Source organism: Vulpes lagopus, chromosome 10 (genome assembly GCF_018345385.1).
Source record: "Vulpes lagopus strain Blue_001 chromosome 10, ASM1834538v1, whole genome shotgun sequence".
Taxonomy (NCBI): Eukaryota; Metazoa; Chordata; class Mammalia; order Carnivora; family Canidae; genus Vulpes; species Vulpes lagopus.
Genome location: NC_054833.1, coordinates 94,540,869 through 94,563,510, shown reverse-complemented (window position 1 = coordinate 94,563,510; position 22,642 = coordinate 94,540,869). Strand labels below are relative to the sequence as shown.

Here is a 22,642-nt window from a genome sequence, read left to right as displayed (position 1 = left end):
GGTTTCTAGTAGTTAACTGTTGTACACAATAGTGCCGCAGATGACTTTGAACAGGTACTATCCTGCAGTGAATAAGTCTGAAAAAGAAATTGCTAGAACTGGTCAGTCTTAGACTCTGATACTGCCAAATTGCCTTCAGAAAGCTGTGTTCCCGTGGCACTACCTGCTACAGATTTCTTGAACCTACCCTAAGAGGCGAACGCTGGCACACTTGCGCCTTTTTTCAGACACACCCTGGTTTTCAGTGAGTTTGACTGTCTTTTTACATTTCAGAGTTATTTATCACCTCCTTTCTGTGAACTCTTAGGTCATATCCTTTGTCCTTTTTTTAAAAAAAAAAAAAAAAAACAGGAGCTGGTGGTCTTCTGCTTCTTCATGAGTCAGAGCTCTGCATTTGGGTGGGGAATCGCAGGTGCTTTCGCCAGCGTGGTGTTTGTCCTCAGACTTTGCAGTGCATTTTCCAGAAGACAGACCCACTCTTACAGCATGAATGTATCAGTTTTTTCCTTCATGGGCATCTGCCTTTGTCTTGTGCTCAGAAAGTCCTTTTCTGCTAAGATAAAAAAAAAAAAAAGTGGTCTGTGATTTCTTCTAGTACTTTTATATAGGGTTTCTCTTCTTCCTAATTGTCCTGATTATGCTTTTAGGCAAATTCGTGTAACTCCTCCATTTAGGATGAGGGCTGTGTCTGCCTTCCTGTGGTGCCAGGCCTGGGTTCTTGCACACCATGAAAAGTTGAGGAGTGGATGAGGGGCCCAACAAGGGATCGTTTGAAGAGAGGAGCCTCAGGATCAGACTCAGGCTGGTTACGGTGGCCACGGCACAGGGCATTGGCTCGGCCACCACCAAGGGGAAGCCTGTCGCATTGGAAGCACCACATTCTGTAACGTGTGACTGTACCTTTCAGCTGCTGCCCCTGCAGCTGTCTGCATAGGCTCTTGTCCTTGGCAGCTCTCCCTCTGGTCCTGGTCCTGGCATAGCTCCTGGCACCCAGGGGTATGGAGACCTTCCAGGCAGCTCCTGCTTCTCTCCCTCCCACAAACATTTTTGAGCACCTTTTATTTGCAGTGCTGTACTGGGTACTGGGGTGTATGCTGGATATGAGCAGCTGCTCCCCCACCAGTCTGCCGGTCCAGTGCTGGATGTGGACAGGTGGACCCAGGCGTGCTGGCATAGGGAGGATGGGGAGTCTGGGAGCTCAGAGAATGAGTTCCTTGCAGGGCCCATGATGGGTGGTGTGTCAGTCTCTTTTGGCTGCTGCAACAAATGACCCTGAATCTGGTGGTGGAAAACAACACAAACTCATTGTCTCACAGCTGTGGAGGTCAGAGGTGTGACACAGGTCTCCCTGGGTTAAAATCAGGGTGTGGGCAGGGCCGCACTCCCTCTGGGGACTCCAGGATGAATCTGTGTCCTGACCTCCTTCCAGCTTCCGAGGGTGGTCCACATTCCTTCCCTGTGGCCCTTCCTCTGCCTTCAAAGCCAGGAATCCCACTCTGTTCTGTTCTCACATCTCCTCTCCACCCCCTGCCTCCTCCTTACAAGGACCCTGTGAGCACACAGGGCCCTACTGGATCATCCGGGATCACCTCCCCAGCTCAAGACCTCAACTTAATGACCCCTGCAGAGTCCCCTTTGCCATGTGAGGCCATGTGGTCACAGGCTTCAGGGATCAGGACAGGGACATCTCTTGGCATCATTCAGGTTCAGCTTCTCCTCCCCGCTCCCACCAGCCTCTTCCCTTACTTCCCTCAGAGGTTCCAGAAAGTCATGTTTCTCTCTGTGCTTTCTTCCTTCTGCCCTCTGCTCAGCACAATTCCCCCCTAGATGTTTTCTCATGTTTTATGGAGCAGTGACAAGTGCCGGTCCAGGAGGCAGCCAGTTCAGCCATCTCTCTTCATCTGCGGGATGGGGATGAAGACTGCCTCCATCTCAAAGGGTTGCAGGGATGATTTAATGAGCTTGTAGGTGTCAAATGCTATACAAGATCTCTGATATCAAAATGTTAGATGTTCTGTCTCTTGTATCATTGCATTACATGTTGCTAGGGTTGTGACATTTTATCCTCATTATGACCTATTAGCTGTTCTCAGCCATCTCTTCATTGGGCCTCTCTTTCTCTTGTCTGCCCAACATCTAGAAGGACATGGGGGCACCTGCTGCCTCAGGTCTCATCCTCACCCCTCCCCTAGGAAGCAGAAGGAACACTTCCTGCTTGGACTGACTCCACAGCTCTCCCAGCCCAGCACTCACAGCTTGGGGCTTGGTCTGTTGGCCATGGCCCTTTTTCTCCAAGATGGTGGCCCCCTAAGACCAAGACCCCATAGGATTGCCGTCTCCCAGCCAGGCATCCTCGGATTGGCTCTGGCTGCATATTAGAATCACCTGGGGCTTTTAGGACTCCTGCTAGCTGAGCCCCACTCCTTGGTTGGCCTGGGGATAGGCCATGGCAATGTATTTTTACAAGACCCCAATGGTTCTTCAACTTTTGGAGTGCATCACAGTCCCCTGGAGAAGTTGTTAAAGCATAGATTGCAAGGTCCATGCCCAGAGCTTCTGATCCATTAGATCCAAGGTAGGGCCTGAGAATCTGCCTTTCTAACACGTTCCAGGTGATGCTGGCCTGAGACCACCCACTGAGAACCACCAGGCTAAAGCAGAACCCGGTAACTCCCAGATACATACCTTAGGAGAGACTGTTAGAAAAGTCTGGGAAAGAAGGAAGCATTTGCATTGAGTTGGGTCATTTCCTTCTCCTCTCAAATGTCATCTCCTTAATGACCCTGCAGCCAGATTGTTCTTGGGTTACTGTGACCTTTACATTGTTCCTTTCTGAGTGCCTTGATCCCAATGACTGCATCTACCCATACTACAAAATTCTTGAAGAGTCAGGGCTGATTTGTCTTCTTCTCTGGCTCCATCACTACTTCAGGGTACTTAGAGTTCCCCAAATGGACCATTTACTCTGCTTAGAGCCCTCCTGCATTTTCTGGAGCCAAGCAGGGCCCCTCTGTGTCCCCAGGGAACTCACTCCTATACCTTCTTCAAGGCCAGTTTTCTCATGATTTCTGAGCCCCACGCCTGCTCTGAATTGCACCCCTGCCTGTCTCCTTTATAGAGCGGGGTGTCCCCATCATGATGTCGCCACTTGGATCTCTCGGCTTATTCCTTCCCAATGTTGCCAGATTGGCACAGATACTTGGTTGCATGTGAATTTCTGATAGAGTAATGTTCTAGTATACGTGTGTCCCGTGCAGTATTGGGCAAGCCCCCACTGTTTATGTTCACTTATGCTTCCCAGGGGCCAGATGCTACCCCCCGGGTTCCATGTCTGGTTTCTATTACCACCCCCCTTGGAACCTTATGAGTCTCTGCTATTAAAACCTTCGCTTTTCAGAGAGGGAAATGGAGACATGGGGGAGATTTTAGACAAATATCTTGCAGAAATAAATGTCTACGCCTTTTAAACAGGAGAGCAGGCACTGGGATCTGACTCTGTAAGTGTTTGCAATGAACTGAACCCCCCAAGCCGGACAGGAAGGCTTTGAAGAAAGCCTGGCTTCTGGCTCAGGGGAGGCTGGCTCACCTGTTAGGTGCCACGTGAGCACTTGCCCTGCAGTGAGCTCCCAGCTCACTTTGTTAGCCAACTCATCTTTCAACGAATGTCTTGTTTGCCCTTGGTGGCTCCTCTGGAAGCCACCAGTAGGTTAAATATCAGCTCTGAGCTATCATTGCTTGTGAAAACACTCTAAGAACACTCCTAAGTCCTTAGGTTCTAGACCATTTCCTAAGGGGTTAGGAAGGCCCCACATCATCACCAGGCCTGGCAGGCAGTGTGGGTCTTTTTACCGTGGGCAAACAATACTTGGGAGGTCACGTGGGGACCACAGAAGATCGTATATGATTCTATTTATATAAAATATGCAGAAGAAGTAAATCCCTGGAGACATCAATCAGATCAGTGGCAGCAAAGGGCTGTGGGAGCAGAGGGGAGTGAGCAATCCTGAACCTGGGGTCTGTCTTTGGGCGAATGAAAACGCCTTGGAATTAGGTGGAGGTAGTGGCTGCATAACATTGGAAATATACTAAATGTCACAGAACTGTTCCCTTTAAGATGGTTAATTTTAGGGATGCCTGGGTGGCTCAGTGGTTTAGCGCCTGCCTTCGGCCCGGGGCGTGACCCTGGGGACCCGGGATCGAGTCCCAAGACCGGCTCCAGTCCCATGACAGGCTCCCTGCAGGGAGCCTGCTTCTCCCTCTGCCTGTGTCCCTACCTGCTTCTCTGTGTGTCTCTCATGAATAAATAAATAAAATCTTTAAAAAAATGTTAATTTTATGTCACATGAATTTCATCTTAATTTAAAAAAGAGAATAAAGGAGAAGCGGTACCCCCTCCCCCGCAGCAGGTTTGACGGGAAGCAAGGACCAGGGTGCTCCAGAGGGCGCCTGACCTCAATCAGGATGTGCCACTCTAGTGGCAGTGGGCACACGTCCGAGTGTGTGTTCCGGAGGGAGCAAGCTGGCCACGTGTCAGCGTCCCTGGCAGAGGTCCTCCCCACAGGGGGTGGGGGCCTCGGGGCCACACGCTCAGCCCCAGATCCCAGGGCCCCGCTTCCTGAAACCGACAACCTTGGGCCAAGATAGCGAGCCCTGACCAGTGGTGTTCCAGTCCACACCCGCCCAGCAGCCGTGGAACCTGGAGGGAGCCTGCAGAAGTAGGTTAAGAAGGAGCCGGCAGCCAGGAAGTAGGGACGGTGAGTGTAGACAGCTCCGTCCTAAGCTCCACTGTTGCGCATGAGAGAAGTGAGCGCCTGAGCCTCCGATGTGTGTCCGGAAAGAAGGCGGGTCTGACGCCACGGAGCCCCGCACACACCTGTGCTCGCTTGAGTCTACAAACGCAGGATGAGGGAGGCAGCATCATCCCCATTTTGCAGATGAGGGAATTATCATCAGAGAGGTTGTCACTTGCCCAGGGTGACACAATGCCCAAGATGACATGCTGGCGAGCGGAGCTGGGCTGTGTCCCGGGCGGGGTGGGTGGGGGGGGTGAGGGTAAACTGAGGGCTTGTGCCTGTGAGCACGCATCCAGTCGTCTGTTCAGTGGAGCGGAGGGCACGTGCCTGTCCGCATTTCCATCGGCGTCCTGCTCCCTGATGCCGGGCTCTGGTCCCCGCCGCACTGGCGGCAGGCAGAGGCTAAGAAGCCGGATCGGCCTGATGGATCGGCCTGGGAAGGCATCAGGACGCAATAATGCTTCCACGCCTGGCGCAGGGCTTCTCACCCTCGGCACTGCTGAGGCTTTGTGCAGTCACACTCTGCGCGCCCCATACATGTAGGATGCTTGGCAACGTGCCCGGCCTCTGCCCACCAGGTGCCAGCACCCCTGCCCCCCAGTAACGGCCAAACAGGGCTCCGAACATTGCCAAAGTCCCCTGGGTGCAAGGCTGCCCCTGCTTGAGAACCCCCGATTTAAAGCACATAAATGTGCCCCGCAGGAGGTCGGCCTATTCCTGGGGGACACAGGACTCCCCCAACAGGCAGCATTGGGACTCGTGGGCCTAAGAGTTAGCTGGGGGGCGGACGTGAGGTGGGGTCTGCTGTAGCCCTGTTGAAAACTGTTGCTCAGGGACGCCTGGGTGGCTCAGCGGTTGAGCGTCTGCCTTCTGCTCAGGGTGTGATCCTGGGGTCCCAGGATTGAGTCCCGCATTGGGCTCCCTGCAATGGTGCCTTCTTCTCCCTCTGCCTGTGTCTCTGCCTCTCTCTCTCTCTCTCTCTCTCTGTCTCTCATGAATAAATGAAATCTTTAAAAGAGATTAATTAAATGGGCAGCCTGGGTGGCTCAGCGGTTTAGCGCCACCTTCAGCCCAGGGCGTGATCCTGGAGACCTGGGATCAAGTCCCACATCCGGCTCCCTGCATGGAGTCTGCTTCTCCCTCTGCCTGTCTCTGCCTCTCTCTCTCTCTCATGAGTAAATAAATAAAATCTTTAAAAAGCGCAATTAATTAAATAATTAATATAAAAAAGAAAACCATGGGTTTCATCCTGACAGCAGTTAAATCTATCCAATGTTTCAAGCATGGTATATGTGTAGGGGGTGGGGGTGGGGCAGGGGACTGGACTTATGATTTTGGGGGTCATTCAGACGCTCTGTCAAAAGTGAGTTGGGTGTGATCGTGGCCACAAAGAAATGGCAAGACCTGGAACGGCCAGCTGGACAGGACCAGAACCATGGGTGGTATGAACAGGAACTGAGTACTTGATTTGGCGTGATGAAACCAGAGCTTAGGAACAGAAAACAAAACAAAAAAGCACAAACAGAAAAAAACATTCTGTCTTACTTTGTGATGCACGTTTCTCTTAAATTCTGACTTAGGAGAGCTCATGAAAATTGGGGGCACCCGTTGAATGTGATCACGGCTGTGCTTGGTTCCTGGTTGTGGCACAAGGGGCAATGACAAGGAAGTGGATGTGGTTGGCAGAGCATTTCTCAGCACCAAGGCATTTGGGAGACCCTGTTGGGGATGGGTGGCTGGCACGAAGGACAAAGGGACTTTGCCATCTCTACTCTAGCTGAAGGAAGGGGTTGGCCATTGCCTTCCTCTGCTTCCTCCTTCCCAGTGCCCGACAACCTGCTGGAAAAGGAAAAGATGATTATCGTGTCCTGGGGGATCAGAATACCAAGAATCACTTTGCAAAAATACCTAGCATTTTCCTGATTGAACTCTTCTGTGCTATCATGTCTTCCCATGGCCTTCGGGCTTTTCATATGGCTGCTTCCCAGGCCGGCCAGATACCCAGAACTCAGCTGGGTTCCCCACCTTTCCTTGGGTTATTGCAAATGACACAGAACAAGCTGTGATAGCACTTATCCTCACCAAGGGGCTTTCCCTACATTGTTGTACTTACTTGACCGAGAATCCCGGAAGTTCAAGATTGGGGATTCTAAATGTGCTCGTTACTGCCCTGCTCTGGCACTTCTGTGCATTCCAGTTCTGTTCAATAAATTTGCTTAAAAACAGATGAACTGGGGCACCTGGGTGGCTCAGGCAGTTAAGCCTCTGCCTTCAGCTCAGGTCCATGATCTCAGGGTCCTGGGATGGAGCCCCACGTCGGGATCCCTGCTCAGTGGGGAGCCTGCTTCTCCCTCTGCTCCTTTCCCTGCTTGTGCTGTCTCTCTCTCAAATAAATAAAATCTTTAAAACATAGCAAAAAAAAAATATGCATCAGTAGGAGCCGACCACTGGAAACAACCCAAAGATCCATCAAGAGTAGAATGGACAAATAAATTGGCATAGACTCCTTCAGTGGAATACTGTGCAGCCATGGAGATTAGGCAGCCATCCCTGCGTGCAAGTCATGCATGAACCTCTGACACCGCTGAGTGGAAGGAAGCAGGCACGGGAGAGTAGGTATTGCTTGTTACCACTTATACAAGGTTCAAACCCAGCCCAACTCACCTATTGTGACTGAGATCCTGACAGGCGTCACCCTTCTCCCGGTGGGTGGGTAGCACGAGTTGCTTCTAGGGGCTGCTAATCTCTGTTTCTTGATTTGGAGGCTGGCTGTACGGGTCAGTTTGTGAGAATTTGAGCTGTACACTTAAGATATGTGCACCTTCTCTGTGTATGTTATTCTCTGAAAACAACGCAGCAGTACAAAATTGTAACTTGCTTAACAGAAATCCTGCTTTTTTCACAGATTGGCGGACAATGTGAATCGAAAGCCATCGAAAAAGAGAAAACAGTTGTAGCTCTGTCACCGAAGGAGGCCAGCAAATGCCACAGAGAGGATTTGGCCAAAGCGTTTTATGTAAGAATTGAATTTGCCTTTGAAGCCGGTATGGGAAGGCTTTTAGCTTCAGAAGAAAGCAACACAAATTATACATTTATGTCATCGTTGCTAGAAAATGCTACTGATGTTGAACTGTTCCGCTATCCCACGTGAACTATCATCATCATGGTTGTCAGTGGAACCAACTGTCATGGGGCCCTTGCCAGAGGATGGGCACCTCCCGAATCTCCATATCCTTGTTTTCCTTACTCAGAGACCCAGAGAACATGGTAACTCACCCCCACGGTTCCAAAGGAGCAAGTGAGACCTGAGTCCAGGTGGTCTGACATGAAAGCTCCAACTTTTAATCACCCACGGTTTACACACTTCCTCATTTATAATCTGGGGTGTTTGCAATTACTGAAACCAAATTCTTACATGTTTCTCAAGTGGATTTGACTTCCTGGCCTTCCAGTGCAAGGCCATAAACACACACACTGTCTTCCCTCCATGAAGCTCTTCTCTGAAGCTAAAGAACATTGCTTGCCTTCTGTTTTTAATTTACTAGAAGAACACTGAGCAAACATAGTGATGTGTGTGTGTGTTTACTCATAATCCACCACACTTTGGGGAAGCAAATAAAAATCTACCAATAAAGGGGCCTATGCCACAATCTCAAGACGGTTGGGAAATTGGTGTTTCATGCCAGCCTTTTCTCTCTCTCTCTTTCTCTCTCTCTTCCTTCCTTCCTCCCTTTCTCCCTTCCTTCCTTTCTTAGAGAAGGTGTGCAAATGGGAGGGAAGGAACAGAGGGAGAGAGAGAATCCCAAGCAGGCTCTATGCCCAGCACAGAGCCCAACAAAGGGCTCGATCTCACCATCCTGAGATCATGACCTGAGCTGAAACCAAGAGTCAGATGCTCAACCAACTGAACCATCCAGGCACCCCATCATGCCAGTCTTGTCTTGAGAATAATTCAAAAGTCTGTTTAAATTCAAGTCCTCCTTATTAGTATTAAGGGAAGGAAATAGTCTTGCCTCACCTAAATGTCTTCCCTTGTCTACCAAACATGCTTGGTTTTCTTTATTGAAATCTAGAGATCCGTTCAACTTTCCCTGTCACCTCTTTCACCAGGTACAGCTTTCTTGTTGCCAACTTTTTAAAAACAAGGACACCTTTGCTGCAACCAGAATAGCAAAGTTACCTTACATAATTATCAATTTAATGATAGTTTCTGTAAAGAGCTTGAAATTATATCTGGCACAATGTATGTATGATATAGTAATTTTAGCTGTTGCTTCTAAGGAGGGGCCTTTTTTATTTTTCCTTTTTAATTTTTAATTATGGTAAAACATACAATGTAAAATTTGCCATCTTCACCATTGTTGAATGTATGATTCACATTCTATTTTTAATTAGGAATCCCCATACTGTTCTGTATCACAGCTGTACCATTTTAGGTCCCCAAGGCCTATTTTTTTAAAGAAGAAAATATAACTGTTTCTACCTTTCTGGAATTCCTGCTACAATCTAGCTTGTTGAAATATAGGGTTGGGGTTGTCTCTTCTGCTATAATTATAGGGCAGAAGTGCAGTCCAGTTGAGAAAGAACTGGACTATGGGTTTTCCTTCTCTCTCTATTCCTATTTGCTTGAGGTCTTTGAACAAGTTCCTTCTCCTTTGTGGCCAGCCGAATTTTCTTGTCCATTTTGGAAGTGGCTGGCTTTCCAAAGTGGGAGTTCTGTGCAGTGGGCTCCCTGGTCTTTCAGGACCCATCGGTGAGTCTGTGCTTAACCGTGTCCTTCCAGGTGGACTTACGAAATGGGCTGTCCGAGTTCTCGGTGTTGCAGCGAAGGCAGGTCCATGGCTGGAATGAGTTCGTTGCTGATAATACCGAGCCTGTGTGGAAGAAATATCTTGTCCAGGTAGGTGTCATTCCTTGACATTAACTGGTGTAAGCCAGAGAGGGTGGAATGGTCATTCATTCTTTAAATATTGGTTGCGGGATGTCCTTGGACCAACATGGTGGCTGTATACTACAAAGATTAGGAAGTTTCATGCTCATTCAGGCTAGTTTTAGACAAGAGGGATGGCCATGAGTAGATCACTAACTACCCAGGCAGCCGTGATCACGAACAATAGCTGTTACATTCATAGAGGGGTTTTCACATGCTGGGCACCATACTGATCCAGTAAATAAGGAAGCATTGACTTCATCCTCCTCTTAATCCTCATTTTGAGATGAGGAGGGTAAACAGAGAGGTTGAAATATGTCCCCCAGGCTGTGTAGGGTTGCTAGATTTAGCAAATGACAAGCAGAATGCCTTGTGAAATGTGAATTTCAGATAAATAGAGTTTTTTTTTTTTTTAGTATAAGTATGTCCCAAATGTTGCATGGGACATAATTATACCCAAAAAATTCCTTGTTTATCTGAAATTCACTATTAACTGGCCGTCTTACAGTCTGTCTGGCAGCTGGAGCCTAATGTCACATGGCAGTAAGTGGCAAGCTAGGGAATGAAGCCAGGCAGCTGGCTCCAGAGCCCCCACCCCTCTTGGCCTCTACACTTGGTGCTGGCACCGTGCGGAATGGATGGCACACAAGTCGGATGCCTGGAAGCCACTGGGAAGAGGAGGGAAAAATTGGAAATGCACGTGGCTGCAAGTTCTGGTCTAGGAGTCAGCACCCCCACCACCTACCCAGTATCCATTCAGAAAGCCCCAGGTAACAGGCTGACTACCCAGATACCTGAAGTCATTCAGACTGCCCCGGTTTCCCCTCCTGGCCTCCCTCCTGTCCCTGTCACTTGTCTCTCTGGTCTGTGGTTCCTGGGCTTCAGCAGCCTTCCTAGTGGCTCTGCGTTTAAAGCTTCGTGATTGGTCGGTTGAGGGGCCAGTCACAGCCCTCCTTGCAGCATCCTCAAGCTCTGCTCTGGGGGCCAGTCATCCACTCATTGGTCAGGTCTCAGCACACCGGGAGGTGTGACTCTTTGACGCATTTGGCACCAAAATCAGCTTCTTGGTGCACAGGTGGCTCTTGCCAGCCCGAAAGCTTCCCGGAATCCCAGGATGGAAGGAAGCAGCAGTGGCTCCTGGCAGCTGGAGTTCAGGGAAGCAGACCACACAGGCAGTGGGGACGGCCTCCCTTCTGCCGCTGGGCCTCTGGGATGATCAGTTCCTGCCCTCGGTGCCCCTTCCACCAGGAGGCTCTCCCATTTCCCCAACCGTCCTCCTTCCTGCCTCTGCCCTATTAAAACTGCCACAGACACCAGCCAGGGCCTTTGCAAAAATATCTCTTACATTTCCTAGAGCAGGGAACCTTCAGCACCAGGCACTGAGCAAAGAGCAGCAGCCAGACCAACTTCCTGCTTTTGGGAGACAGACAGCTGCGTGTGTGAGCATGGTGGGGAGAAATGAGTCAGCACAGCTGCTAGGAAATGGCCGTTCTGTTTTGGGCTGCGTGGTCAGGGGAGCCATTTGACTGATGCCCAGAGGGGGTGATCTTGGAGCAGAGACCTGAATGAAATGAAGAAAAGAGCCATTGAGGGTGGAGGAAGGATGTGCAGGAGGGAGAAGTGCAAAGGTCCTGAGGCAGAAGAGGCCGGACACATGTGAGGATAACCGAGCTTCAGAAGGTGGCCTGGAGAATCCAGGTACCTGGTGCGTGATGCATGTTCAACCCTGTTTGTACATCCCTCACCTCATTTCTCTCCAACCGGATGGCAAGTCTGTGATGGGCTCGGGGCTGAAATGAAATCCTCTTGGCTCTACTGGACTGAGATGTTCTTCCCCTCTGTACTGCTAGGTTGAATAGTGTGCCCCCAAACCCATGTTTACCTGGAACCTGAGAATAGCACCTTATTTGGAAATAAGGTCTTTGCAGTTGTGACTAGTTCAGATGAGGTCGTACTGCATTGGGGTGGCCCTAAATCCAATGGCTGGTGTCCCTGATAAGAAGAGGGGAGACACATGGAACACCCATGGGAGGAGAGGGCCACGTGACAACAGAGGCAGAGACAGCAGGGGTGTGTCCCAAGCCAGGCAACACCGGGGACGGCTGGTCGCCACCAGGAGCTGGAAGAGGCAGGAAGGATTCTCCGCCAGAGCCTCCGGAGTCATGGCCCCAGGAACACCTTCATACGGGGTTCCGGCCTCTGGAGCTGGGAGAGAACCCGCCTACATTGTTGGAAGCCCTCAGGCTCTGGTCGTTTATGGCAGGCCCCCTTCCCGGAGCTCGCGTGTCCCCCTGCTCCTGGACACCATCCTCCCTGGATTTCCGAGGAAAGGGTGCGGCCACCCTGCAGTGTGAGTGCGTGGCCTGGAGCACTGGGTGCAGCCCCTCCCTGTGCGGGCTGCCCGGGGACCCCCACCCCGGGTCCCACCGTCAGGGGTGGTCGGCACCGAACTTGGGACTTCACTGGCCAAAACCTTTTTTTCAGATTTTTCATTAGAGAAAATTTCAGAAACATGCATAAGTAAAGGGGCCCCCGAGTGGCTCGGGCAGTTAAGCATCTGCCTTCGGCTCAGGTCATGATCTGAGGGTCCTGGGACGGAGCCCCTGCTCCGTGGGGAGCCTGCTTCTCCCTCTCCCTCTGCCCTCTACCCTGCTTGTGCTTGCTCTCTCTCTCAAATAAATAAATAAAATCTTTTACAAATATATGCATAAGTAGAAATAATAAATAATATAATGACCCCCACATACCCATTATCTTTCTTCAATAATTATCAATCCTTTTGACCCACTTTTATTCCTCTCTTTTCTTTGCAGTATTTTCAAATTCTAGATATTGAATCCTTTTGCCATCTATACTTTGCTATGTATCATTAGAAGACATTTTTCTCTTTCTCTTTCTCTCTCTCTCTTTTTCTTTCAGATGTGACAATAATACTCTTGTCCCACCAATACCATTGTCACTTCATGGCCTGGTCCAGTTCAAGGTCCACAGTCAGTTTTCCCCACGGGCCTCAAAGACACCTTTTTACAGTTGATTTGTTCAAAGCAGTGTCTGAATAAATCCTACCCCCGGGATCGAGTCCCATGCCAGGCTCCCTGCATGGAGTCTGCTTCTCCCTCTGCCTGTGTCTCTGCACCTCTCTCTCTCTCTCTCTGTGTGTGTGTGTGTGTGTCTCATGAATAAATAAAATCTTTGAAAAATTTTTTTAAAAATCCTACCCCTCACTTTGCACATTTCAAGTTTCAGATATGATCACAGAAACATTGTAGCTAAGAAAGCAAAATGTCTTCAAGTTGCTCAGTCTTGAGAATTCAAAATAGATGCTGTGGCTAACTCAGGGCTGCTGGTGAACTGACCACAAAATGTCCTGTCCCTCATTCAGAGGAGATAAAGCACAGCAAGTCTGGGATGGGGAGTAAGGGGCACTAAATCCCTGCATGCACAACACTGTTGTGCTTCTTTTCATGAATCACACATCTGATCACATTTCTCTTTTTGCCTTGGCTGCTAGGAAGCTCAAAGCCAAATGCACAGCTGCATTTTAAACCACTGAAACAGGACTTGCATATTGATATGTTAAGTCCCACCTTGATCCTGATCTTTGGTCTCCCGTCTCTCTTCTGTTTTTGTGTGTTTGTGTTTATGTTTCCTTTCAATCATCTGTAACATGAGCTACTATGTAATAGGTCTGTGAAATGAGGGAATAGATACATAAAGCAACCAAGTAAAAATCCTTTTGGGAAGTTTCTATGGGGCCCGTTTTCTCAGGAAGGACATCATAGGAGCCCTCCAAGGCAGTTACAGGAGCAGGTTGGTGTAATCGGGGCACATGGTATTGGGGAGCTGGCGTGGCAAAGGGGGCCCAGTGGCCATGCTGGAGCAGAGCTGGCAAGCCACCAGAGGGGCCAGGTCCTGCCCTGGAGTGTCATGGAGACATGGCAGGGTGAGACCAAGAACTCCAAGTCGGGGCTGGGGCTGCTATCTGGACAGGCAGTGTTGGATGACACCCACCCCCCACCCCCCAAGAAACTGCAGGGGTGGGATTTCGGGTGGAAGAGAACCATTGGCTGGGGTGGTCTTCCTCCCTAGTCCTGGGGTCACGTGGTTGGTGCCAGCCTGGAAGCCTGGCCCTGAGGGAAGAGCTGTGTGATGGGGACCAACTAGAGGAGACCCCACCACAACCCTGCTGCCCTGTGTTCACTCTGCAGTTTAAGAACCCCCTGATCCTGCTGCTCCTGGCATCCGCCTTGGTGAGCGTCCTCACGAAGCAGTACGAGGACGCAGTCAGCATCGCCATGGTGAGTGGGGGGGGGGGGGGGGACACGGGGTCCCAGCCCCCACAGCCAAGGTGCTTGCGGAGTCTTTGCCCCTTTCAGCATGCAAGGAAAATGAGTTTGGCTGGGGGGCGGGGGGGGGGGGGGTGGGGAGTACAGCAGAAAGAAAGGAAAGCAAATCCTCATCCTTCTCTGCCGCCCATGGAGGTGTGCTGGTTCATTTTGCCATCACTGTTGGTGGATACCGGGGTGGCTTCTAGTTAGTTCTTTGTTATTATAGTGAATTCCTTTTCTATGACCCCTGGGTTGGATTTGCTGCATCCCCTCTGTGCATGAGGAACAAAGAGCAAACCATTTGCAAGCCTTTGTAAGCCATTACCCAGAGGAAACCACTGAGCACCTTTTTAAAAAGAGGTTTTTTTAAGTGAGAGTCACATGATTTAAAAATTTGGCCATTTACAATCTGGTGGCATTTGGCACATTCATAATGTTGTGCAACCACCACCTCTAGCTAGTACCAAAATACTTCCTTGCCTTAAGAGGAGACCCCTCCCTATCCCCAACACTACCTCCATCCCCTTCCCCTTTCTCCTCCTCTTTCCCCTCCCCCTCCCATCTCCCACGCCTTCCCCCCCCCACTTACCATCACCCCTCCTCTTCTCCCTCCCCATCCCCCTCCCTTCCTCTCTCCCCTCCACCCTCCCATCTCCCCTCCCCTTCCCCCTTCTTTCCCCCTCTCCATCCCTCCCAACCCATCTCCCAGCTCCTGGCAACCCCCACTCTGCTCTCTGCCTCTATGACCCATGTAGATATTTTATATAAATGAAATCATGCAATATATGACCTCTCATATCTGGCTCCTACTGAACACCTTTTGATGACTGTCATTCCTGCTTCCCTCTATCTGTCATGTGCTCTCTTAAAATACAAAAGCCTCCTTCCCTAAAGTGGCATTTGCTCCTTTGTTGAAAAGGCGGAAGCTACATCCAAACCTTCTGATGTGGAATGCTGTTTACAATATGTTGTGTGCAAAGGTGGTTTATAAGACAATATGTCTGTACTCTAGGATCCTGTGTTTACGTCTATGCAGAAAAATCTAGAAGGGTGCCCTAAAACGTGAACCTGTGGATGCCAGAATTTGGGATGATTTTTCTGTTCTTTTTCAGGGGGGTGGGTGGGAGAGGGCTCATCTGTTTCAGAAATTTGTCTGTGCCTGTTTTGCAAGAAGAAAGGAAATTTATTTGGAAAGGTGAGGTGCTGTGCCCCGCCTTCCATGGGCTCATTCACCCACTCACTTGACAGCTGGGTGCTGACATCACCTTCCCCCTTTGCTCCCTAGGCTGTCCTGATCGTGGTCACTGTTGCCTTCATCCAGGTGTGTAATTACATTTCTGAGGTCTTGGTCAGGGTGACCTGGGTGTGCCGGTGGCTCTGTGGGGTTCCCAGTCTTGATTATCGTGTTTGATGTCCTGCCTGCCAGGAATACAGGTCAGAGAAATCCCTGGAAGAGCTGACCAAGCTGGTTCCTCCTGAATGTAACTGGTAAGTCAGAGATTCCCTGGAACTTTTTGGTTCATCAGAGGAGGAGCCGATGGGTTGGTGAGTTTGGCAAAAGTTTGGCAACATTTGTGTCTCTTGTAGTGTGATGGAGGAGGACCGTGTCTTTCCAGGGGTTGGGAGACCTGGCATCTGCCCTGCCAACAGATTACTCTGTGTCCGTTGGGCATGTCCTTCTACTTCTCTGGGCTCAAGTCTCTCATCAGAGTCTAATCAGGGAGCCTGGGCTGGGGCTGTGCACAGATGGTGGGAATGGCTTTGGGAAGAAGGCGGTCCACAAAACCTGTGGTAGGATGTGCAATGCTGCGCCCACTTTTCCTATGGAGGGCATTCAGAGGTTGCATTAGATTCTCTGAGAGGGGATGAGAGGATGAGGGGCTAGAACAGGCCAAGGCTCCAGGCCGCTGGGCTGCTGGGTGAGATGACACAGGGATGACCTCCAGCCTGGTGCCCCCCCGCCCCGCCAGCCTCTTTCCTGCCTGGACATTTCCACGGTGCCTCCTGTTATCACACAGCCCTCACCAAAGATGTTTAAGAAGGAGGAAGGAAAGACAAAACCTCAGTGCTGTGTGATAGAACTTTCTGGAATGTTCTGTAATCCATGCTGTCTAATACAGCACCACTACTCACACAGGACCACTGAGGAATTGAGTGTGGCTGGGGCTACTGGGGAAGTGAGCTCTTCATGTTCTTAGCATAAATAGCCAGTGGGGGCTCGTGGGGGCCGTTCCCGGGACAGCTGAGGCTTAGAGCCGCTGCTGGGGCTGCCGCCCCTGGGGAGGAGATGACACACACACAGGAGAAAGTGTTTGGGGCCTGGCTTTTTCTCCACATAATTTCTAGTATACCAGTAATCCACATGCTTTTCCTCCTTGTAGAAATGGTCTGATTTCAGAAAAGGTCTAAGTCTGCACCCCCTCCCTTGACTAGCTCTGCTGAGGTTGCTTCGGGGCCATGTGTCTTTCCCAAGTAAGCACGTGTTGCTCAAAAGTAACTGAAAGTATCTCACGATCCGAGGGGCTTCATAAGGGTTTAAACGTATAGTAACTCTGTTTTCTGAACGATGATGTTTGGGGAAATGCCTAACATATATTTGGATATAAATGGCACAGTGGTGCCCCATGGCTGCAGATAGAAAGATCTGGTGGGATGAGTCCCGCCTCTCAAGGAGCCAGGGAGCGAGGGGCGTGTGTGTGTGTGTGTGTGTGTGTGTGTGTGTGTGTGTGTGTGTGTGGAATACAAGGCAGAGAATAACGAGTAACAGAGACAAAAAGAGGATGATGTGGAAGCGCAAGAGAAGGGGAGTCAATTCTAGAAGGTTCACCGGGGTCACAAAAAATGTCTGGGCTTAGTAAGTAGACGAACAAGGCTGTCAGAAATCCAGATGTGTGATGGGTGATGTCATCATCTGAACAAACAGAAACGTAAGCGATTTATGTGACTGATGATCTGATCTTAAGTTTAAATATCAAATCTTGGCCTTTCAGGTGAATAGTATGCATTATTAACGTGCCCGGAAGTCATTTCTAAAAGATGATATTATGTCAAGCACAGCGGTGGCAAGCAGGTTGGTAGGACTCAAAGGGCACTGAAGATAGGCAGCCCCTTGTCTCGGCATCTGAGGCCTGTTGTACAAGCCAGAAGAAACCCCTGCCACGCAGGCCCCTCCTGGGTTCCCCCCATCCTCTGCCCTCAGTACATCTTAATTGAGCATCTACCGTGTGCCAGGAGGAATGGTGCCAGGGTTACACAGATGAGCAAGAAGGGAAGGCCTTGGCCTTCGGAGCGCTCACGCTTGTACCAGGGGAGGCAGATAACAAAGTGAAGGGGCAAGAGGACTGTGGACTCTGACAGGTGCAGGACAGCCAAACAGCCCCCCCACACACACACCCACAAAGTCACAGGAAAACCACCCAGAGATGTATCAGCAGTTGCTGGAGGAGTGGGACCAGCTCTGAATAGCTGGTGATCCAGCTGCCCTGATCTGACATTTGAGGAGGAGCTGGTGTTTCAGTTGAGACCTGAGGAATAGAAGGAGCCGGCCATGGGAAGAACTGAGGGAGCAGCAGGTGCTCTTGGCTCCAGGGACAGCTCAGCCACACAAAACAGAGAAATTGTGTCGTCTCATGGCAAGGGATTTGAGGTGGGAAGGACAGCGTGGTTGGTTAGGTTGAGAAGATGCTGAGGACCTGGTCCTTTCATTTCTTCACTTTGCCATCCTTGGCTTGTTGGTTCTGTCGTCTGGCTGGATCCCCTCGAGCTCCTGACACCGGCCACAGCTCCAGGCATCAGAGCCAACAAATGAAGAAGCCACACGCATGCGCATCTACGATTTATGTGACTGATGATCTGATCTTAAGTTTAAATATCAAATCTTGGCCTTTCAAGTGAACAGTATGCATTATTAACGTGCCCGGAGGTCATTTTTAAAAGATGATTTTATGTTCAAGCACAGTGGTAGCAGGCAGGTTGGTAGAACTCAAAGAATGAGGAAACCTCTCTCTCGAGCCCGCAGCAAATGTCCACTCGTGTCTCAAAACCCAGTGTTCTGGAACATGCCTGTGCCTAAGCCAGTCATGGGAGAGGGCAGGATCACCCTGACGGTCTCACTGAGTCAGGACCCACTCCCTAGAACAGACAGCTGTGGAGGGAGGGGTGGATATCTGAACAAGAGTGAGTTCCGTTAACAAAGAAGAGGGAAATGTCCTCTTCAACTCCAAGGTTAGCAAAAACCTCGAGAGTAGAAAGAGCTGGGTGTGTTTGAGGGCTGGGTGGCCTGAGAGAGGGAGCAGCAGGGATGAGGGAGGGGGGAGGTCCAGGTCAAGGGGGCCTTAGCAGGGCCTTCGGGATTGAATCCAAGGTCATTGAAAGTCATTAGAGGTTTGGAGCAGGAGGGAGCTGGGATCTGATTCTTGCATTTTAAGAGCTTTCTGAGCTTTCTGGCCACTGTGTAGGTGACAAATTGAAGGGGGCCAGAGGTGGGGCAGGAGTGCAGCTGGGGCTGCAGCATCCAAGGGGCGGGGGGACGTGTGGTGGGCCAGCAGGTGGAGCCTGTGCATGGAACCGCATGCATTGTTCCTGGCACTGCTGTGAGGAGGGCTCCTGGCCCACTGGGAAGGAAGGTCCCAGGCTTCTCCCGCACTTTCAATGCTCCCTACCCACCCACCCCCCATCAGCTCTGATGAGGCTCTTCCACGCCGAGGGCTGGAGATGGCTCTCCATTACCAGAGTGGTGTCTTCTCTGAGGACAGAAGTGCTGCTAGCTCCTGGTTCCATTAAGGAAGCTTTAGAGCTTCTGACCTGCCCCTACGGAAGCTTCCAGAGGCCATGTGGCCCTGCCTTGTTTCCAGGCAGGGTAAACAGTGGTAGCCCCATTTTTTCAGATGAGGTCCCGGATCTCCCAGAAGCCACACACTTTTCCAAAAGTCTTCTAGGGTATGAGGATTTAAAATACAATAAAACCATAAAGGCACAAAGGTTCGTCCATAAGTGAAAGAGGGAGTGTGATTCTCTATTCTTTGCTCAAACTTATTAAAGTGTGCAAAAATGGGATGTGATCAGCGTGCTTTTGCTTTCTACCATTTCAAATGCAGCATAAGAGAAGGAAAGCTCCAGCACCTGCTTGCACGAGACCTGGTTCCTGGAGACATTGTGTCCCTCTCGATCGGAGACCGTATCCCTGCAGACATACGTCTCACCGAGGTGAGAGGTCCTGAAGCCTGGTCTGTGCGATGTGCAGACACTTAGCTTATTGGAGGCAAGCATTTTCTCTTGCTCTCTCTCTTGCACTCTCTCTCTCTCTCTCTCTTGCTCACACACACACACACACACGTGTGCTCATACATGCACATACATGCACATACACAAGACATGAAATTAGCAGCCAAGCTAATTTTATCACAAGGCCCCTCAAATTCTATTTCATAAATTGTTTATTCCCATTTTCAGTAAAAGCCTAACAAAGTTTGGCTACGTGAGTTTCTGGTTTACAGCGACTACAGTAGCAAATTGTTGGAGGTGTTGGAAATTGGGGGCGGGGGGGACTCTGGGTTTCACATCCTTGCCCTGCATCTCCCAGCTGTGACTTTGGAAAGGACCGGCTATTCTGGGCCTTGGTTTCCTCATCTATGAAAGGGGTCACCATTCGTCTTACCTTGAGGAAGTAAGACCTGGAGCTGCTCAGCCCAGTGCCTAGTGTGACATGAGTGGTCACCGCATATCAGCAGTGGCTTCAGAAGCCCCTTCCCTGCTTCTTCAACAGTCCCTGAAACAGTTTTTAAGGCCCTGGGTAACTCTGCATTTCCACGATTTTTCCTCCTGCCCTGCTTAGGTTAAATTCAGTTGTACCTGCTATTGACACCACAGAATGCTTTCTTCCGTCTCCCCCTTGGTATTTTGCAATTCCACTGAACAATCAATAGCTTTGTTTATTCACAGTGGGTTATTTGTGTCAGCTATTAAATTCTGAGATCCAGGAGAGCTTTATGTGGAGTTGAAAGTCACTTAGGTCCAGGAAACAACAGGTTCGTGAAAGTTCTCTAAGTTAGTAACCCAAATACTAGGCTTTTTGCATCATGTGTGAGGGTCACAAAACATTCTCTCTTCCCATAGTTAAGACAAAGGCCAAGGCCTGGGGGGGAGGCTGACCTGGACTAGCCAGTAGAGCGGGGTCACTGCTTCTTCCTTCTCCTCTCCTACTTCTGACATGAAAAGGGTATTGAATGGGATCTGTCAGGGATCCAAGTAATGCTTTGTCTCTGAGGTGGGAGATGGCGGGGTGTGAGGAGACAAGAAAAGACTTGTCTGCACATGAGCAGGAAGTGACCAGATTGCCTTCAGGCCCAGCCACCTCTGGGTGGTCACTGGTATTGTGTGGCTTCTGTGCTTTGACCATTTTCAGCCACTCACCCCCTCAGCTGACATGGTGCCTGGGAGGTCACCAGCCACTCCACTCCCTTGTGCCCCACTCCAAAGCCTTCTGCTGTGGATCTGATCTGACGAGAACATCAGACTGTCATAATTACAGCTCCTGGATTCAGTCAATGGAGGGGTTCCCTTTCCACTGTTGACTTACTGTTTTTATTATGGGGTTACCTAACCATGAACAAACATAAAATTAGGTACAAATTCCATGTGATTCAAACTTTATGCAACTGTAAACCTCAGCCAGATTTTCCAAGTAAGTACAACTTACCCCAATTATCATCATGTTCCATTAGACAGTGTTTTCTGGAAACTAAATCCCTGCCTGCCAGGGGGATGTGGTGCTGATTTCTGTTGCCTGTGGTCTGTGATGTTGGCAGCCAGTGGTGCTAGGTGACCTTCCCTTCCCATTTCTTCCTTCATCGTGTTAGGAGCTCCTCCAGGTAGTCCTTTGACTTTCCCTTGATGTCCTGGAGATAAAAAAAACAAACACACATGATCAGTTCATGGTTATTTGACTGTGGTTAATAGAGTAAGAGAAATATGTAGGCTTCAATGGGCCTCTCTTGCATAATGAGACACTGGAAATGGAGCTTCCAGAACCAATATGGCGGCTCCATCACGGAACAAAGGACCAGGGCTTCTTCCAGTCCCCTACTCTGACCTCCTGAGGGTGTGACCATCCTTTTAATGCTTGTAACATGGCTTCTGGAGCCACTCTTACAAAGGCCCAGGTAGGGAGAAAGAAGATGCCAGAAGGATGAAGAGGGCCTTACAGTTCAGCCACCTTCACAGAACTTACCCGAGACTGTCAGTGATTTTTACTTATGTCCAGTTGTCCAGAGGGTAGAGGCACTGTGAGCTGTAAGGGAAGCTGGGAAGTAGTATTTGGTGGGGGCACATGGTTACCTCCAACTCCCAATACCATTCCCAGTGGGGGTTCTTTTAGGAAAAGGGGGCATGGACATTATACAGGCAAGGGGTAGCCCTTGTCATCCTTGGGGACTGGGCTCCCATGGCAGCGTGCATAGTGGTAATAGATAGTTACTGAATTTTTTATATTTGAATGTGTAGAGAACTCACCAGCCTCTATTTGAATCATACTGATCTCACTGTTCTCTTGTGAGTTCATAGAAGATGGCTTTTCTAATTTGGTCTACTGTGCTTAAATGGCAAAGTCCTTAGGGGCAGAACTCAGCCTGGACCCCTTCTATGTTCTGCACAGTATCTGGCACAGTTCTGGCTACAGGAGACTCACCTCTTGAGTGGTACCTACTGGGTCTGTGTCATTGTCAGTTTTGCAAGATGATTCAAGAGTGTAGTTTCTGGAACCAGAGCCTTGGTTCCCATGTCTGCTCTGCAATGAAGTAACTGTACTTGAGCAAGTTACTTAATCTCTCTGTGCCTCAGTTTCCCCATGTGTAAAATGGAGAAACCAATAGCATCTTTCCTGGAGAGTGTGGAGATTAAGAGATAGGCCTTGTGAAGTGCTTGGCACAGAGCGTAGCACATCCTAGGAGTTCTGGAAATGGGAGTACCTCCCTCTTCCTTTCTTGGTACGTGCGTGCATGTGTGTGTGTGTGGGCGTGCACACATGCACACGTGTGCTGTGTCCATGTGTGGTTTCTGGTGTTAATGTAACCTCGGGCTGTTACTGAATAACCTGGCTCAGTGATGCTCGAAGCACATGGATTGAATGGGAGTCTCTGAGGTGGGGAGGATGTGGCATGTCCAGAGAAAGGCACAGGTGCTTTGAGAGGTATATTCTTTTTTTAAAAATATTTTATCTATTTATTTATTCATGAGAGACACACAGAGAGAGGCAGAGACACAGGCAGAGGGAGAAGCAGGCTCCATGCAAGGAGCCCAATGTGGGACTCGATCCCAAGACCCCAGGATCACGACCTGAACCAAAGGCAGATGCTTAACCACTGAGCCACTCAGGTGTCCCTGAAAGGTATATTCTAAATTAACCATTGCTACAGTTTTTTCTAACGTTATACGTTACATTAAAATTTTAACTAACATTAAAGAAGGTATGAGATGTTTTTCAAGAAGGGCCACACATTTAAAGCTTGTTCAATTCCCAGAGGCCATGTTCTCATACTTGCTCCTTGATTCTGATGTGCTCCTTGTTATCTGTTGGCAAATGGCATTAAGGTGCC

The 22,642-nt window shown here is 49.7% G+C and overlaps 1 protein-coding gene across 2 annotated transcripts in view; it reads left to right on the top strand.

Moving 5' to 3' along the window:
- The window catches only part of ATP2C2 (ATPase secretory pathway Ca2+ transporting 2), a 59,384-nt gene that overhangs the window by 11,161 nt on the left and 25,581 nt on the right, over positions 1–22,642 (top strand). Inside the window, exons 2-7 of one of the 2 annotated variants that reach the window (XM_041771427.1) lie at positions 7,699–7,809; positions 9,577–9,693; positions 13,932–14,021; positions 15,337–15,372; positions 15,478–15,539; positions 19,148–19,256. In XM_041771427.1, coding sequence (XP_041627361.1) covers positions 7,699–7,809; positions 9,577–9,693; positions 13,932–14,021; positions 15,337–15,372; positions 15,478–15,539; positions 19,148–19,256 — 525 coding nt within the window. Of the gene's footprint in view, positions 1–7,698; positions 7,810–9,576; positions 9,694–11,344; positions 11,429–13,931; positions 14,022–15,336; positions 15,373–15,477; positions 15,540–19,147; positions 19,257–22,642 lie in introns of those variants that run through there. The other variant, XM_041771428.1, reaches the window with a different exon arrangement.